Source organism: Ochotona princeps, chromosome 12 (assembly GCF_030435755.1).
Source record: "Ochotona princeps isolate mOchPri1 chromosome 12, mOchPri1.hap1, whole genome shotgun sequence".
Classification (NCBI taxonomy): Eukaryota; Metazoa; Chordata; class Mammalia; order Lagomorpha; family Ochotonidae; genus Ochotona; species Ochotona princeps.
In genome coordinates this window covers 50,803,617-50,819,318 of record NC_080843.1, presented here as the reverse complement: position 1 = coordinate 50,819,318, position 15,702 = coordinate 50,803,617, and the positions used below count along the sequence as shown (strand labels likewise).

Sequence of the window (15,702 nt, the reverse complement as noted above, 5' to 3'; positions counted from 1 at the left end):
ATCTGCTTGTTTTCAAATGTTATTTTTTCGGTTTTATAATTCCCACTTATGAAAATACCTTTCTTAAGATTACCTAGATTTCCTCTATGCGAACATTGTTTTCTTTATGGAAATTATGTTAGAAAAATACCCCCCCCCTTTGTTTTAAGAAAAAGCAGCAATTTCCTTTTCTTTGTGTTTTAGAACCTATAGATTTTTATCAAAAAATAGGGGTTTCTTTTAAAATGTTTTTAGAAAGAATACGTTTTATTATTCTGGGCATAAATCACATTAAGAGATCCTACGATAGATTGAACTGGCCATAGTTGTTTATAAATCACAGTACTTTGACACTTCTACCTCAACTGCTAGTTAAAGTGCAGTTTGGGAAGAGTCAGAACACTGCTGTTCACTGCCTGCTGACAAAATTGTACGCAGTTTGCCATATCCTTGTTTAAATGTTAATGCAGTAACTTGATGAAATTGCTGTTTTTGTAATTTTTCGTAATCTCTGACTTAGGAATATTCATTTTCATGTCAGGTGCATTTACATGTCATGAGTGTAAATGTAATTAGGATTAATAAATAACTAATTGAAATTGTACTTGTTTGTTCTCTAAAAAATTGAGAATTGTAATGAGTTAAAGCCGTAAGACATCATTATTTAAACTGTGTTTACTCAGTAGTTGCCTAAGCTATGTTGCTTGAGTTGAGCTTCACACTTTTAGGTGCTTTTGAATATATAGTAAGTTTATAGAAGACTAGCTATTGATATTTGGTTTATCAAGTTAGTCATATCAATATAACTACTGTTTGTTTTCACTTTAGGCCAAAATAGAATCTGATCGAGTCATTGGATCTGTAGGTAAAAAAGTAGTACAGGAAACTGGTATTAAAGTCCGAAGTCGATCACATGGTTCATCAATGGTATATAGGAAAGATTTTCAACAGCTGCTTCAGGGAATTTCAGAGGATGTCCCTCACAGACTGCTAGATCTTAATATGAAGGAATACACTGGGTTCCAAGTTGCTTTGCTAAATAAGGTATAAGTCAAATAAATTTAGCACTGTTCTAGCTATGTTGTGTTATGTTGTTGAATAAATTCACTTTTCTGTTCATTGTCATTCAGTTTGTCTAAATTTGAAGAAAGTACGTTTGTGTCTGCAGAATAATGATTATTATGTTATTGAGTCATTAAATCTTAGTTAAAACAAATTTACATGATGTGAATTGATGAAAAGTAGATAACCTCATGTATTTCACAGATGAGAAACAAGTGTAGAGATTGCCCAAAGTTATTTTGCTGAACTTTGCAGAACTCGGACTTTTGACCCACAAACAATTTATGAGTATTCTTGACAAAATAACGTTATCCTGACAGCCTTTCTGTAGAAATAGGAAGCTGATTCTAAAATTTATGTGGAAATGGAAATGTTCTTACATAGCTAAAACAATTTTGGAAAGCAAGGATAAAGTTAGAAACCTTACACCATCTGACTTTAAAACTTACTGTGAAGCTGTAGTGGTGAACACTGTTTTAGCGTAAAGATTAATTCAGTTCAGTAGAAAAGAGGAGTACAGATGAAGACCCTCACACATATAGTCAATTTTTAACAGGTGCTAAAATAATTTAGTGGGTGTGAAAGCAGTCTTAAGTAGGTCACTCTGGAGCAATTAGATGTTGTGTTAGTAACAGGTTCTAAAGCATAACATAAAACATGAAACAAAGTTGATAAATTGAGCTTCATTAAGATTTTAAAAATTGTGCTCTTCCAAGAAACTTTAAAATGAACAGACAAGCTGCATATATACTTAGGAGACAAGTATACATACAGTAAAGGACTTGTATCAAATATATCACAGCCATGTCCAACTCCAATAAAAAGACAAATGTCCCAGTAAAAATGGGAAAAATACTGAATTCGTTAAAGATATACAAGTGAAAATAGGCACACAGGAGATAATTCTTAGCTGATAAAGAGATACAAATTAAAATCAAAATGAGAATCTACTTTATACCTTATAAAATGACTAAAATTTGTAACTAAAAAACGTACAGTGTTGGTGAGTGTGTGGAAAACTGAAATAGCTAACTGATGGAGAATAGTTACCAGTTTAAGAAATTAAATATGTATTTACCTTAAAACTGGCTACTCCACTTTAGGTATCTATGCAAGAAAGATAACGTGTATGTCTGTATACGACCTTGTATGTCCGTCAGTGTTCACATATGGAAGCATTATTTGTAATGCTAAAATCAATCAGATATCCATCAACTTGTGATGTAATGACATTGGTGTGGCATGTCCATACAGTAAATTATTCCAGAGTAAAGAGAAGATGCTACGATACATAAGTAACATAATACTCATTGGAAGAAGCCAGATACAAAAACTTAGATATTACAAGAAGAACAACAGTGGTTGCCTGGGAATAAGAATAGATAATGACGACCAATGGGTATAGGAAACTTTCTGGAGTGGCGTGTGGTAGTGGTTTGATGAGTATAAATTTATCAATACCCATCCAAGTGTGTTCTTACAGAATATGATTTTGTGGCATATAAATTATATCAAAACTATGTCATAGACCCGTTGATTGTTAAAATTTTGAGATTGGTTTTTATTTAAGTAAACTAACTTTTATCAAAAATGTAATAGAAATCTTTAGACTTTTAACATACACTTAAGATTATATGAGGATAGTTGCATTTACTACAAAATTTCCATCTTTTGGTTTTAAATTAGTGTTTTTTAAAATTATGTCATATGTCTTTATTTTTTGAGTTAACTAATATGTGTGACTTATTTCTAAACTAACTGCAGGCTGGAAATTGTAATCTGTTTTAACTCTCTGTGAAAATAAACTTTGTCCTTGAATGTTTTTCAATAGGATTTGAAGCCTCAAACATTTAGAAATGCCTATGACATACCAAGACGTAATCTTTTGGATCACTTGACGAGAATGAGATCTAATCTTTTGAAGAGCACTCGTAAATTTCTTAAAGGACAGGATGAAGGTTAGATTATAGTTCTAATATTAGTAATATTTGTGTGTAATTTTTCTTTATAGCCTAAGAAAATATAGCATGATAATATAAATTTTAAAGATTTATTACAGTAAGTGTTACGTTTTCATTGTAAAGTTAAACCAGTGAAGTCAAATATAAGTGATTCCAGATGCTCTCCCTTCCCTCCTGGTGTCACTGTTGCTTGTAACTGCCCCCAAGAGGTAACAGCCTTTGTTGTCAGTTTAGTTTGGTTTTTACACTTTCCTCAGATGTTTATATGCAGATGAGTACATACAAGCATGTTCTTTGGATGCATTTGTAGTCAATGGCTTAACTCTGTATGACTGGGACGTGGCCTGTTCTGAAATTTCCTTCAGCTGTGTTCATGGCATCTGCTGCAGATCAAGTCAGATGAGAATTTACCCCTTGCTTTAAAATTCTAACTAGTTTCACATTAAAGGGTTGTTTATATGGCTTCCCTTTTCTACTGTACTATATTGCTTTCTTTTCTGAAATTTCATAATGAAGCTTTGGAGCAAAGGCATAAGGCCTTTCATGATAAATTTATACATGCTGTAATATTTTTTGCTTTGTTTGGAAGTGAAAACCATTTTAAGTTTTATTTTTAAAATGTTGGACTTTGTCTTAATATTTATATTACAACAAACTAAAATATGTTGTTAAGGGAGAATATGATCTTGAATAACACTGGGTAACATAGATTTGATAACTGGCTGGAATATAGTTTTAGTGAAATTTAACTTCTAATGCATTTTTATTTTTATTTTTAAGATCAAGTGCACAGTGTTCCTATAGCACAAATGGGGAATTACCAGGAATACCTCAAGCAAGTACCTTCTCCACTGAGAGAACTTGATCCCGATCAGCCTCGACGGCTGCATACATTTGGCAACCCATTTAAGCTGGATAAAAAGGTAAAGTTTGAGGTGTTCCATTATGTAATATGTTTGCAGTGTGTATTTGTCAATTTCGCAGCCTCTTAATTTAGCTAAGGTGTATTTTCCTGATTGTCTAACAAACTGAGCAATTATAGTTAAAATAGACACTACTTTAAATTTATGTTATTTGAAAGACAGAGAGATAGGGACACACAGGGGTAATCTACCACCTGCTGTTCACCCTCCAAGTGCCCACCATAGCTCAGGCTGAACCTGGGAGCTGGGGACTCAGGCCAGACTGGCTGCTTGAAACATCAGCTGTTGCCCTCCAGAGCCAAGAACTTCATCCTTGTTTCCCACATGGGTAGCAGGGGCCTAAGTACTTGGCCCATCATCTTCTGCCTTCCCAGTCACATTAAGAAGAAGCTGCATTGCAAGTGGAACAACAAACTTGAACTGGCTCTCCAAAATGGAATGCCAACATAGCAAGCAGCAGCCTAAGCCATTCTGTAGAAATGCTAACACCTCAAGTAATGTTTTGACCACTACACCATATCCACCCCAAAATACCATTGTTTTAATTGAAGTTGGGATTAGTTGTACTGTTTTAAAATAGAATATAAATCCACAACAATTGTATTCTTTTTGTTAGAACTAGAATGGCGACATGGTTACCAAAGGGCTTGAAGGAAAGGGAAAGGGTAGGGAAAAGGATATTAAGTTTCAGTTAGGTGAGTGTAACCTGTTATATTGTATGGTGATCATAGTTTAAATATGTTGTGTTGCATATTTAAGCCGTCTTTACATTGTCATCATCCAAAATAGAGTGTCTAATTTTTGAAGCTGTAGATTAGTTCGATTGAATGTTTGGTGTGTGTGTTTGTGTGCGAGAACAAAATACCATGCTATACCCTATATACACAACTTGCTAATTAAAAAACAAGTGAAAATAGATATTTAAAAACTGTATGTAAACTCAAAATTGGTTTTTAGGGTATGATGATAGATGAAGCAGATGAATTTGTGGCTGGACCTCAGAATAAGCATAAGCGACCCGGTGAACCAAACATGCAAGGGATCCCTAAGCGTCGTCGGTGCATGTCTCCTCTCTTGAGAGGCCGGCAGCAGAATCCTGTCGTGAATAATCATATCGGAGGCAAAGGACCACCTGCACCTGCGGCTCAAGCACAGCCAGACCTCACTAAGCCCCTTCCTCTTCATAACAGTAAGATTTTTTAAAACACATTTTTTGGTGGTGTTTGAGTTCCTCATTATAGAAGAGATTTTTTTGCTCTAGATTATAAGAATTTGCTAAAGATTTTAAGAGATGCTTTTCTAAAGTAGCATGTAATAATGCTTATATGTATTTCAAGTGAACATTTTATATATTCATGATGCTTTATTAGTTACCATTTTCTAAAATATTTGTGAATCTCAAAGTTTTTCAAAGTAGTTTTGAAAGAATCATCAGTTTTAGTAACTAATTAATAAATAGGCTATTTTGGTCAATGTATTCAGTGACTGAGACAGTAGTGATCTTTGCCCTCATTTATGATGAGCAAGGAAGGACAGTTATTGCATAGATATAAATGTTAAACAAGAGAAGTCAAATATATTGTGGAAACTTTTGACATGAGGATGTAACATAGTTTGTGATGTCAGTTACTTTTCCTGAGGCAGTTATATTCTAACTATCCTTGAAAGATTGATGAGAATTGAATGAAAATATGCATTTGCCTATACTGAAGAGGCAATTTAAGAAGACTGTGTGTATAATTAGTAATAAGAAAAGTGTTAAGGGAACGCATAATTCTAGTGTAGCGTGGATATTGAATATGAGGTCCATGAGTACCAAAGGATAAAATGCCAGAAAAGATGGGGCCTTAGAAGGTGTTGTGAAGATTCTGTAGTTTATGTTAAGGACACTTAGAACTCACTGAAAGATTTTGGATGGTGGCCTGGTCTACCATTTCATAAAAACTAGCCTGACTGTAATTTGTGAATTGTTAAGAGCAAAAACGAACATAGAGAATCCTTAATGAATGGATTTATTAATTGTAAGTAGTCATCATTCCTGGCTTGTTATGATATCTTAAAGGAGAGAAATCAAATACTGTGTACCTCCTGGTGGGATTACACGATGCTGTCACTAAAGTAGTCTTGGTCAAATTTTAGGATTTTTTAAAAAAAGATTTATTTATTTTTATTGTAAAAGCAGATTTACAGAGAGAAGGAGACAGAAAGATCTTCCATCCAAGGGTTCCTCCTCACGAGGCCTCAGCAGCCAGAGCTGAGCCGATCCGAAGCCAACAGCCAGGAGCTTCTTTCGGGGTCTCTCATCTGAGTGTAGGGTCCCAAGGATATGGGCCACCTCGATTGCTTTCCCAGGCTACAAATGGAGCTGGAAGGGAAGTGGAACATCCGGGATATGAACTGGCACCCATACGGGATCCCGGTGCATGCAAGGCGAGGACTTCAGCCACTAGGTTTCCGTGCTGGGTCCTTGATCCAGTTTTAAAAAGTGAGGAAAAGATATCAAATGGTCAGGCTCCAGGCTTAACTAGCAATTGATAGGAAATACAGAGGATAGAGAAACATGTTACATGACAAAACAGGGATAAAATTAGCAAAATCTAGACTGTAGGAAATGCTGCAGAACACATGTATCTCTTCTCCTCTCATTCCCCATGAAAAATACATAAGCACAAACAGAAGTACAGAGGGATTTTATAGAAAAAAGAGTGGGTAAGAGCATATAAAGTCCAGTGTGAGTATACAGGCTCGATTGGGCTCTGGACCAAATAAATATCAAACTTTTCAGCAAGAAAAAAAAAAAGGCAGTTGAAGAATGTAGACTCTGACAGAGTGTCTGTGATGTTGTTAAATAGCTACTCTACATGTTCAGGGGGAAGTTAGAAAACTGAGGGGAGAGATGCTCAGGATCTGGCTGGCAGTGAGATTCTTTGTATTTGAGAAGTAACTGAGTATTGTCTCATTGGGTATTGGGCCAGACAAGGGAAGCATTTGTTCTCCAGCACTTGGGGAGGACCAGGAAGCGGGGGGAAGGCATGATGTACATGGAAGTACATATTGGATATTCCACAGTGAAAGATGAGTATTTGAGTCCTAAACTCAAATTGAATAAAACTCATCAGGGAGGAAATAGAAGGGAAAAAAGTGAAGTCCAGAACAAAAAGTTAAAAATGTTAGTATTTTAAGATTGGAAAACGGGCCCGGTGGCGTGGCCTAGTGGCTAAAGTCCTCGCCTTGAACACCCCGGGATCCCATATGGGCACCGGTTCTAATCCCGGCAGCTCCACTTCCCATCCAGCTCCCTGCTTGTGGCCTGGGAAAGCAGTCGAGGACGGCCCAAGGCTTTGGGACCCTGCACCCGCGTGGGAGACCCGGGGGAGGTTCCTGGTTCCCGGCATCGGATCGGTGTGCACTGGCCCATTGCGGCTCACTTGGGGAGTGAAACATCGGACGGAAGATCTTCCTCTCTGTCTCTCCTCCTCTCTATATATCCGGCTTTCCAATAATAATAAAATCTTTTAAAAAAAAAAAAAGATTGGAAAACAGAAAAGAAGATAGAAAAGGAAAAAATCCGATAGAATATAGTGAAAAATTTAACGTCATAGAAGCTGAAGGTAACTAGAATGGGTTTTTGGTACTCAATTGCTCAATAAAAGATAGGTCAGTTAGAGGAGTAGAAAGATTGTGTTCGTAACATGAAAGAAACTTGATGTGTTTAATGGCTGTTGTGATGCAGCCACTAGAGAGGCAGAATTGAAGATGAGAGGAGGCATAAGCACCAAGGCAAAAGGAAATGTTCCAGACCACTGTTGAAAGACTGCTGCTTCAATTGACTGGCATGGGTTTGGGTACACATTTAGTAAAGCAAGGTAGAGGAAGTTCCTGGACTACAACTTTGTAATGAATGCTAGATGACTTTCCCCCACCCCCATGACATAGGAAGTATGCTGTTGAGGGGGAAGGGGCATTAGAGTGAGTCAGATTGAAGAGGGTGGTGGAAGTTAGAATAATCTTTGCAGAAAAGGAAGGAAAGTTTGTGTAAGATTGCTGGGCAATGCTGAAGATGAACAAACTGGTGATTGTGACCACTTGGTAGAGCTCCATCAATGCTCATCAGTTTGAAATGAAGGTCATAGGAAGCAGATACAGTCATTAAGTTTGAGGTGTTGCCTGGCAGGTATTCTAGGAGGACCAGGGAACAAGAGAATAAAAGACATTGATAATAGTGATATATCGTGAGAATTAGGTCTGATAGGTAAGAAAGGCACAGCGTATAACAGCTCTGATTCAAAGGAGGGAGAAAGTAGAGCTGTTTCTGAGACAGAGGCTTGGCTGAGTCAAAGAGCGTTAGCCAGGGCCCTGCAAAAATGAGGACTTAGGCTCCTTGATTCCTGAATTTTGGTTGGATGAATGGAGAGACAGCATGTAAGCAGAGAATTCTTTGGAGTTTAGGAATTGGGGATGGGAGGCAGGTTCTTGACAGGTGGGCTGCTTAGACACAGGTGCTCACCATGGCACTTGTCACACTTTAACATACCTCTGAACCACCTGGGGTCTAGCTAACCCACAGATAATGGGGCTCAAAATGAAACTTTGCAGCAAGTTCTCTAATGATGTTAATGCTGCTTGTCCACAGACTATGCTGAATAGTGAGGATCTGAAGTCAGTAGAGACTTGTGAGTGAGAGGAAGGCAGTGAACCAGATGCCAACGATACCAGTGGATACAAAAGTACCCTGAAGTTCAGTGCAAGGTAGTAACGAGGCAAGTGAGATGAGCCTCAGAATAGCAATCATTTTTTACAAGGATGCCTGGAAAAAATTATGGAATGACACAGGGAGGCCACACACTAAGTGACACTGTGTCCCAATTTTAATTGTGTAGGGAGTATTTGAGGAAATGCAGTTTCTACTGCAGGTCTGTAAAGAAGTGAAAAAAAATTTTTTTTTTTTTTATGAGAGCTAGGTTTTGCTTAAATTGCAAAATATTGTAGAGAATATTCAATGAAGAGGAATTAGGAATTACACTGTTTTAAGGTTAGGTTTAGGAAGGATTCAGGTGTTCAGAGGATTGCAGGACTGGGTGTACAGGGAAGTATGGGTAAATCAGGAACTGACATTTAGAGATGGTAAGAGAGGACAGCAGAAATGAATTTAGGTGAAGTTTGGAGCTTGATGATTAATCGAGAACTTAGAATTCAGCTACTTTTCTGTGGGGAGAAAGTAATAATTGGCATGAATTGGCTACCTTGCACACTTGTGAAGCTAATAGTCTGATGAACTGCAGGAGGCAGCATGTTGCTCTGCACTGTTCAATTCATGCTTATAAGAGAAGGGTGTGGGGCCTGGCGGCGTGGCCTGGCGGCTGAAGTCCTCGCCTTGGACGCCCCGGGATTCCATATGGACGCCGGTTCTGGTCCCGGAAGCTCCACTTCCCATCCAGCTACCTGCTTGTGGCCTGGGAAAGCAGTCGAGGACGGCCCGGTGCCTTGGGACCCTGCACCCGCGTGGGAGACCCGGGGGAGGTTCCTGGTTCGCGGCTTCGGATCGGCGCGCACTGGCCCGTTGCGGCTCACTTGGGGAGTGAATCATTGGACGGAAGATCTTCCTCTCTGCCTCTCCTCCTCTCTGTATATCTGACTTTGTAATGAAATAAATAAATCTTTAAAAAAAAAAAAGAGAGAGAAGGGTGTGCTGAGAAGCATGACCTGTGTGTTCTCTGCAGAATTTGCAAAAGTCAAAACTGTTCTGTTTACTCTTGCCTCTAGATTACAGTAGATCCATTGGGATGAGCTAGAATTCTTGAGGGTAAAGATGACCTTGGTAATTTTCATCACATATATTTCACTAACGTATTAACCTTCTTCAATAAAATGTCAAAGAACAAAACAGAACTAAAAGCTAGTTGGAATTGGTTTTACTTTTTTGGTATTTTTCCCTAAGGAAAAGGTAAACAGATTTTATGACAATTATGAATATGGTACATTAAAATCCACCGTCTCTTTGGCAAAGCTCAAGAAGCACATCATATCATTTGTTAATTTACCTTAATCAAAAATATCAATTGCGATTTACTTGGAAGAGGTGCTTTACCTTCAGTGTGCTTTCAGCATTTTTTCCCCTTTGTTTTTTAGTTTCAGAAACTACTAATGATTCAACAGTGGATGATGTGATAGAAAATCATGTTACAGACCAACTTTCATCAGATGTTACACCAAATGCTATGGATACTGAATTTTCAACATCATCTTCTCCAGTCAGTTTACTGGAACGACCAACCAATCATACAGAGGCTCTTGGACACGATCATTTAGGAACTAATGACCTCACTGTTGGTGGATTTTTAGAAAATCATGAGGAACCAAGAGATAAAGAACAGTGTGCCGAGGAGAATACACCAGCATCTTCACTAAGCAAAGGAAAGAAATTAATGCATTGCAGAAGCCATGAAGAGGTCAACACTGAATTAAAAGCACAAATAATGAAAGAAATCCGAAAACCAGGAAGAAGTATGTATAATTAAAGGCAAACTTCAGATTTGATTTCTGTATGTTGAATTAACCAGAACTATAGATCTGATTCTAGAATTGGTTTTGAGCACTATTTGAATCATGTGTGTTGATTCTTTGTTCAGTATGTGAACACTGAATATCTGCTATTTCCAAGGTAGTAGGTATGACAGGCAGTAAGAACTGGGAGCTGAAGAAAACTGTATAAATAAGTTACACGTGATTCCTGCAATGATGGACACCCACAGTCATGAGTGTTCTAACCTGTAACCCCCCAAAATTTGAGTGAATATTATTAGATGATTTTATGTCTGTAAATTTATTTTTGTTATAGAATGTATGTTCTGTTAAAGATTTAAACTCATAGTGACTAGGGATGTGCTTATGCCAAAAAACAAAATTATGTAAATATAGAAGCCCTTTATGGGAATATAATTTACTGTTATTTACATTTGTTCAGAAGATGGTAACAGATCACTTGGTCTAATGGTGCAAAAATGACCCAGAGTGGTCCAGAAGTGGGTCAGACTCAGAACTTGGCATTTGGAAGCTAACTTGGCAAAGTTGAGTGTGAAAATGTGAAGTAGAAGTAGCATTCTTAAATTGTTTGGGTGTTTTTGTTTTTGTTTATCATTTGTATTAAATTTCAGTTTAGAATTTAAATTACAAAGAGGACTTTTAAAAGGCCACTTCTTGTTTTCTTGTCATTAGTACTTCCAAAAAGCCGACGTGTCCTCATGCTTCTAAGCTTTATGTTAACACCTTCATGGGAACTTTTCTGTAAAACATTGTTTAACAAGTTGTTGTAACTTTGTTGACACATACTTTTTTAAAAATGTGTTGTAAACCTCTGAGCAATGAAATTTTAACATAGATTATTTTTGTTTCAGTATATCTCAATGTTGAAAGTCACTTAATTTTTCTTTTTGCTTCTCATTTTAAGAATATGAAAGAATCTTCACTTTACTGAAGCATGTGCAAGGCAGTTTACAAACAAGACTAATATTTTTACAAAATGTCATTAAGGAAGCGGCAAGGTAAATTTAATTTTTGCTTTAAAATTTGATGATGAATGAACCCACAGTTTGCACTCATATAGGAAATTGTTAATTGTATCTTGTGTTTGTGCATGTTCATGACAAACTATGTAAAACTCCCCCCTACCCCAGTTGAAAGCAATTCACTTAAAAAAAAGCCACATAAACCTACAAGGATTGTAGCCCATTTATCTATGTTAAGTATTAGATGGTTTCTTAATTTTTGCTTATCCTTCTCTGTAGCCTAAATTTTTGGCCTTCGTATCTTAATCAATAATTAGATATAACTTTGAAAGACATTGAGTGCAGTTCTTACCTGAAAAGACAATATTAAAAGCAACAGAGTTGCACAAGTGGACCTTACTCTGGTTGCTTCAGTAGCCCAGGATTATGTACCTTAGGATAGGAATGTGGATCAGTGTTACAAATATCACTGTGAAGTGCAGTTAATTGGAAAGCATACTTATATGGGTTTAAAAGCAGTTTTAATGTTTCTTTCAAAACATTAAGAATTTTCATATTAGAAGACTTGTGGTTTATCTCATGTTTCAGTTATAAACATACTCATGTATTGATTAACCCTATGTCTTCCTTGCTACATATAGAATTTAGAGAAAGCAGTTTTTTTTCCTGGAACATAAGCCACTTTTCTAGTACATAAACTGCTCTGAAAGATCAAGATGGGACCACAGCTTTTTACATAGCTGACAAATTATTCTGTTTTTTGACACCACAAATGAAATCTCGTAGTGATTTATATTCCTGGGTTCCTACTACTGCCACTTTTAGAGAATGGAATATTATGGTGTCTGTCTGTATTTGTTACACATAGAAAGGATATAGAGCACAATTTAGTGTTTTTATTAATGTTGATGTAGAGGACTATAATTTTAGTCTATATTTATTGCTGACTTCTTTTTTTAAATCACTACTTGAATATTAGGTGCTTGCTATATCCTCTGTTATGTGTGTCTAATGATTGATTAACTGGCTATTTAAGTTGCAGTAATGAAAAACCATGATTTTTAATACTGTTGTCCAATTTTCATTTCTCCTTCCATTTTGTGGAGATTATACTCATACTTTCTTCATATACCGTTCAGTGAGCAATAGTAGCACTTGGATTAATTGCTTTGGGAGTCCACATTTTCCTGGAATATTTACAATCTGCAGACAAGTAGTAGTTTTTGCTTTTGGTTTTGTTTTTCCAGTTTAGTTGTAGAACTCTTATTTTTTCTGGATTCAGACTATTTTGGGGACAAACTATGGAGTTCTGTTGATAAAATAATTTGTTAGTCTTCCAACAAATTTTATGCCATGGAAAATTGATTTTCCATTTTTCATTCCACTTAAAAAATGTTTCAAAAGCATTTTTTTTTGCTCCTTTTTAAACATATTATATTATCCATTAAAAATAATTGAGAGTGCTATTATTTATGTTTTTGTACAGGTTTAAAAAACGAATGCTGATAGAACAACTAGAGAACTTCTTGGATGAAATTCATCGAAGAGCTAATCAGATCAACCACATTAATAGCAATTAAAAGAAAATAGAGTGCGGCCTCTTATTTCACTGTCTTCTCCAAATACAAAGTAAATACAAGACTGTTGTGATCTTGCATTCATTTTTTGACATGCATTGTTGGCTATTTGAAATACTAAGAGCAAGTCTCCAGATCCTTTTTCCATCATTTTACAGTGACCTTTTCTTCATTTTGGTTTATTTTTGTAATGTGAAAAGTATCACTCTAAAAAAAATTTTTATTTAACAAACTAAAAATATTCCTTCAAATCTCTTGCTTGTCATTGACTCTTGCGTGTCAATTTCCCTCAGGTTCTATTTTCTTAAACCAACCTTTAAAATTGTCACCTCTGTTAAGGTTGAACTTTGCCAAAAAAAAAAAAAAATTAAAAATAAGTTACTTTGTAATTTTTGGGGAAAAAAAGCACATACATTAAAACTAGGTAATGTTTTGTATATACAGTTATTTTGGATATATTATTGTAAGTTGTACAAATGTATTTTGAAGAATATTTAAGAAAAGCACTTTTGTTATTCCATCAATAAATGCTCTATTTTACTCTTGTGTGGTTTAGGAAATAATCACATTTAAAGTAATCACTCAAGAAACATCTAAAGAGAATGGAATTTTAAAGGCCTTGCTTTTTAGCATTGGAGAAATACACACTTAACGATCATATTTGTTAAATCTACCTGTTACTTGTTACATAACAGAAGTCTGCATTGTCTTTTTACTATGTTTGTAGTTTTTGTTGGCCAAGCCAACATACTCCCATTTCTAGGTAATGGGAGTGACTGTCTGTGGCAGACAGACACTTTAAAAGCTACTCAGAAAGCAGACCACTTTGGACGTCATTGGTTTTCTTATTTCCCTTCACCCCTGTTTTCTTTCTCAGTAGAATTGTCGGTGGCCTAAGTGGGGGCTGTTAGGGAGTGGTTATGCTTGGGGTGTACTGCATACTCTGAATTGCCTAGCCTTTTGCAATCTGATGCCATGCTTACAAAAGCCCATGATTTAGAGGCTCCAAGGGGATCTCCTTTTCTGCTCTGCTATGCTCACACTGAACTCTCCATTTGATTTAGAAATGAAATGAAAAGGAAACACATAAGATGACTTGCCCCATTTTGCATTCTCCCTGAGTTAAACAGAATAAGGAAAATTGACTCTTCACTTTTTGCCTCAATCCGATGTGACTTCATGTGTCATTACTGGGGAAGCAGTCCCTGATTCATTCATGCTTAATAGATTGCTGCTGTACCTTTCAGTGGATTAGAGATGCCCAATAGAAAAGAAAGTTTAAAAAGATTTAAACTGAGAGAGCAAAATAAATGTATAAAATTAAAATATTTTAAGCCCATATTTGAAAATCACAAAACTTATCTTTTGCATTTTATCAAAACTTTTAAGTTGCAAGAATATAGAAAATACAGGAAAATGAAGCTCTTTTATGAAGAAAAGCATAGATAAAAGGAGACAGCATGCTTGAGATCTTCTGATTCAGTCAAGGGGACTTGAAACTCTCCCAGTACTGAGGATAAGCCCTGTCAAGAAAAAGAAGCATTTAATGTGAACAGTATGTAGTATTTTCATAAGCAATTCTTTAAAGCTTTTTTGCCTCTACTGAATACCTTTAAGTAAAATTAGCTACCACTCAGCAGATTAGGAATTGTTAAGGAAATTGCCTGCAGTCAGCATTGCAAAATTCAACATGAACTATACAAAATCCAGAATATCTCTGTCCTCAAATTATATTTAGTTAGATCTTGAGATTAATAGACTTAGAAGTCACTCATTTAAAGTTCATGTTTAGCAATAATATCTAGGAAAGAAAATCGCTGTATTCCAATAGTTAGCAGTTTTCTTTATTTAAGTTATTTCTGTCTCACAGGTTGCACAAGGTGTAATAATCCTTTAGATCCCTAGCAGGTTGTGCATTTTTCAGAAAGAACTTTTAAGGGGTTGGACAGTAGCAGTCTGTTCTGTCTTCTTCTTCTTTTCTTTTCCTGTATCTCTCAGCCACAATGTTCTTTCCATCCTCAGCTCCACTCCTAGTTCTACAGTTTGAAGTTCATCATAATGACAGTTTAACATCCCTTTTTTGTTTAAGCTTTTTACATTTTGTAAAACTGCAAGCATATTAGTTTGTGCAATACTTACTGTAGAATTCTTGTCAGCAAAGAGGCAAGTAATTATATATGGGGAGAGTACCATGTCTTTTTTAAACTCTTCATATCACTGAAAATGACCGTAGGCTGCGGAAGTGATATTCTCCAAAATTTTAGTCTTCAGGATTATTAGTTGCTTTTTATCAGTATATTTGTTTGGAGTTGTGAATGACAGAGCTTCATTTTTAATAACCATCACCAGCAGAAAAACCACTTTGTTGCCTTGTGTGTGTGATGTGGGCAAATGACTCCCAGAAAAAGAGAAATAAATTCACCAAGATTATACTTATATTTGCAATGGCTTATGGTACCGGTTTTAGATTAACCTTTCATTTTCATTGTAATAACTAAGACAGTTCTGAAAGTCACACCATTGATTTTGTGGTGTGTCCTTTCCTACTTGCAGGATTTAACATCATTTTTATGTAGTTAAGTTCCAAAAACAATCTTTCTCTTTTCACCATCATCAACCTTTATTGGCTGTCAACTTTTGGCAGTGGCTTTTATGTTCAAGTTTAGTCCTGCATCCATTATTTCTTGAGAGAGTA

General features: G+C 36.1%; 1 protein-coding gene across 4 annotated transcripts in view; it reads left to right on the top strand.

Annotated features, from left to right (window-relative positions):
* INTS6 (integrator complex subunit 6) overlaps nt 1–15,439 on the top strand; it is a 99,687-nt gene extending 84,248 nt beyond the window's left edge. For all 4 annotated transcript variants that reach the window (XM_058670812.1, XM_058670813.1, XM_058670814.1 and 1 more), the window contains 7 exons: nt 808–1,023; nt 2,873–2,999; nt 3,783–3,925; nt 4,883–5,114; nt 10,055–10,429; nt 11,373–11,466; nt 12,917–15,439. In XM_058670812.1, the coding sequence (XP_058526795.1) occupies nt 808–1,023; nt 2,873–2,999; nt 3,783–3,925; nt 4,883–5,114; nt 10,055–10,429; nt 11,373–11,466; nt 12,917–13,010 (1,281 nt within the window). In that variant the 3' untranslated portion in view covers nt 13,011–15,439. The remainder of the gene's footprint in view (nt 1–807; nt 1,024–2,872; nt 3,000–3,782; nt 3,926–4,882; nt 5,115–10,054; nt 10,430–11,372; nt 11,467–12,916) is intronic.
* The last annotated feature ends 263 nt before the right edge of the window (nt 15,440–15,702 follow it).